Source organism: Nematolebias whitei, chromosome 6 (assembly GCF_014905685.2).
Source record: "Nematolebias whitei isolate Nwh7 chromosome 6, NemWhi1, whole genome shotgun sequence".
In the NCBI taxonomy this organism is placed as follows: domain Eukaryota; kingdom Metazoa; phylum Chordata; class Actinopteri; order Cyprinodontiformes; family Rivulidae; genus Nematolebias; species Nematolebias whitei.
The window spans coordinates 4822360-4825925 of record NC_056503.1 but is presented as its reverse complement, the minus strand read 5'-3'; the positions used below and the strand labels follow the sequence as shown (position 1 = coordinate 4825925).

Sequence of the window (3566 nt, the reverse complement as noted above, 5' to 3'; positions counted from 1 at the left end):
AGCACTTTATGAAAAAGCTAAAACTGATATTGTCAACAAGCCCTGGAGCAGATTAAAGCTCTGATGATGATGATGATGAACGAGAGATTCAACCTTCTCATAACAGAAATGATGGCTGTTCAAGAAGACGTATTGTTATTTTATTATTATTATCTAATTAAATTTTTTTAATTATAATCTTATAAATTCTTCTTTTTTTTACCTCTTTGTGTTTTATTTCCAGTCTGGGACAGAGATACAGCTGAGTCTTCTTCCTCTTCAGGGAAATCCACCAGAGATCACCTCCAGCTAAGAAGTCTGTGAGGACTGAACTCTGAACTTTTCCAGGGACCTGTCCCACCTGTGGGAGCAGGTCCAAGAAGAAGTTGTGAGTAATGAGGCCAAATACAGCCACACTGCAACATTAGCAGAGCTCTACCTCTTTATTCCTGCCACCTGTTAGTGAGAGGTTTTCTCTACCGCTGGAGACGATGTCACTGCAACTAGATCTGAGCTTTTGATAGAAAATGTGGACAAGTTGGGCTTTTTGGACAAAAACTTAAAACTTGACTAGTTAGACTGTAAACAGTCTGTTGCTGCTTATTGTTCTGGTTCTGACTGTTACTGTATTTATTAAGATTTTTATTATTGTTAGTATAGTTTATTTATTGTAAAGAGTGCCTTTAATTTAAAATATCATCCAAATGGGTCGCTTTTATTTATTTTTATACAAACATATTGTTTACTTGGCATATTTCAAAATAAAAAAATTGTCTTTATTTTGTCTTTTTTTGTACCGAAAATTAACCGAACCGAGCCCTCCTTGAAACTGAACCGAACCGAAATATGATTTTAGCATACCGTTACACCCCTGATATATATATATACATTAATAACAACAAAAAACATAACTTCAGCCAGTAGTTAAGATGCACTTATTACTTGCCTGATTTGAGATATTTAATACAGATCAGCCAAATATAACAAAACAGACCATCATTTTTTCACGAGGATCAGAAAAACAAAGCTTTGCTGTGGCACAGAATTTTTCCTCATAGACAGTTAATTTTTACCATGAACCATTATGGCGGAATGTTCACAATCAACTATCAGCTGTTAAACACAAAATTTCTAACAAATTAAACAAATATAAAGTCATTAAATTACTGTTATAAGTAAAAGCTGTCTGTGACAGCTTCCTCCTGCATCCTGTTGCACCCCCAATTTTTCAATTGTTTATTTAGGCTTTATGTCTTTCAAAAATAAAACACTTTAAAAGTACTAATTTGATTTCAGTGGGCCTTTTGACATAACACAATGTTACATGCACTCTAAACCTGATAGAAAAATCTGGAAGAGTTCTAATCTGATTAAAGACATCTATGACCTAAAAAGTGTGACCTTAAGGAAAAAATAAACATTTAGCCCATTTTGTACATATAAGGGTTATTTCAAAAGAAAACTAGGATTGTTCCAGCTCTGACATTCCTGAAAATAATTTGTTAGTATGGGTGTAATAAAAAATGAGAGAAAGTAGGAGACGTGAGAGAAAACATGAAAGTGAGATAGAAAAAGCAATTCACACAAAAAGGCAGCTTGGACAAAATGTAAGATAGAGCAAAGATACAGGGAGGTAAAACAGGCAGACAAGCCATCTATCATTCCTAAAAGCTTCAGCTGTAGACACCCAGAGTCTCCATGCAGGCCTCAGCTGTGGTAGGAGCTGTTAATGAAACAATTATTAAGAATATATAAGTATTCTATTTAAGTTTACATGAGCTGCTTCACATGTCTGCTAGAATAAAGGAATGAATACAAAATACATCAGGGTGCAGGTGAGGATACCCAACATTAAACTCCACTTCCCTGTCATTGTGTAAAATAAAGGCTTCTTTATATCTAAACCAAGGGTTTGTCAAACAGGAAAGGAACTCTAGAAGCTAATGATTTGTTTTTCTAATGTACAAGACAGTTGGGGTTGGTCACTGTCTCCACCCTCATCCCCTTAAATTTACAAAAGACCCTTCACAACACTGTTTAATGACAACGAAAAGGTCAATCAATAACCCTACTACTTGAACGTATTCAAGTGATTACCATCACAGAAAAGGAGACACCTCCAGAACAGTGGGTGTGCAATTACACCAGCTCCCTTATAGAAAAATAGCTAGCATTCCAAGATGGCTCATTCAACGCTGGAATTTGAAACTACATTTGTTATTCGTATACTCCCTACAAGTCTTGCACTGGTTTGATTCTGCTCACAGTTATTAACTTTGTGCTCAATGTGTGCTAAATTAAGACATGAATGAGCTGAATTTCAATGTTCTTACTGAGATCTCCGAGTTGGACATGTCCCAGCACGTAAAGCCCACTCTTTTTTATGTCATTGATGAAGGTGATGAGGCCCACGGTGCTGCGAGGGTTGGAAACCATCAGAAGAATCTGGGGCCTCCAGAACTTGATGTGGTCCTTCCTGACGTCGAGCATCAGAAGGTACTTACGGACCTACAGACAAAACAGAGATGTGTGAAAAGTGTTAACTGTGAAAACTGTTTGATGTCTATTGTTACAGATAAATAAAGTGGTGGTTCAAATCAGAGTAAGCCTTGTGTGTACCGTTGTGATCTTTATTGCCCACCACCTAAAGTCAAAGGTGGACACTATTTTTGTCCTTGTCTGTTTTTGTGTTTCTATGTGTGCATTGAACGTTTGTATACAGCTGATTAATTTTTGGAATCAACTCAATTAAGGACGGCCGCCAACTGACCAAAACACATACTGTATGGCTACATTATAGAGCTTGACCAGTATATCGATAGGGCCAATATTTTAGGTCGATATAAATGTTTGGGGACCTATTGGTATTGGTGATAATTGTCCCATTATACCATACCATTTTATTTATAGAGCACTTAAAACAGCGACAAGGCCAATCAAAGTGCTGTACCAAGCCAAGGTTCTGCTCTGAGTTTTGATTTTCTAGTTTTAACGGGTGCAACATGATCGAGTCTTTAAGCAGACAGAGTTGAACTGGGATGTCAGCTCCTCAGTGGTGGTGAGAAACACCAGTGGCTGAATTATCATTTCAGAGTTATAAACATCTGTGAAACGTGTGGCAATGAAGTGGTTAATGGCCCGGCTACTACGTGCAAGAACGCACAGCTTAGGAATTAGATGGGGGAGGGTGAACTCAAACTGGACTGGCATGTGGTCTGAAAAAACATTATCACCAATTTCAAGATTACTAACAGTCACATCACAAGTTAAAACAAGGTCCAGTGTATGTCCTCGCTCTTGGGTGGGACCGTTTACATGCTGAGTTAAATTAAATGAGTCCAATAAATCTAAAAAGTCCTTAACCAAGGGCTTCACCTGAAAGCACACATGCAAATTAAAGTCCCCAATAATGAAAACATGATCATATTTTGGTGTGATTTCAGCCAATAAATCAGAAAACTCATTTATGAAATCCTTAGATCCAGGTGGACGGTAGACACTTTTAATTTTCACCCCTAAAATGTTGGAACCAGCTGTAATTGTACAATATATACAACAGAGGGTGCATGAAGACTACTTTCAAGTCA

General features: G+C 37.2%; 1 protein-coding gene across 1 annotated transcript in view; it reads right to left on the bottom strand.

Annotated features, from left to right (window-relative positions):
- Positions 1-3566, bottom strand: part of zgc:153039 (uncharacterized protein LOC767698 homolog) — a 127077-nt gene that overhangs the window by 1836 nt on the left and 121675 nt on the right. The window contains exon 10 of the mRNA XM_037678440.1: positions 2313-2487. Within this exon, the coding sequence (XP_037534368.1) occupies positions 2313-2487 (175 nt within the window). The remainder of the gene's footprint in view (positions 1-2312; positions 2488-3566) is intronic.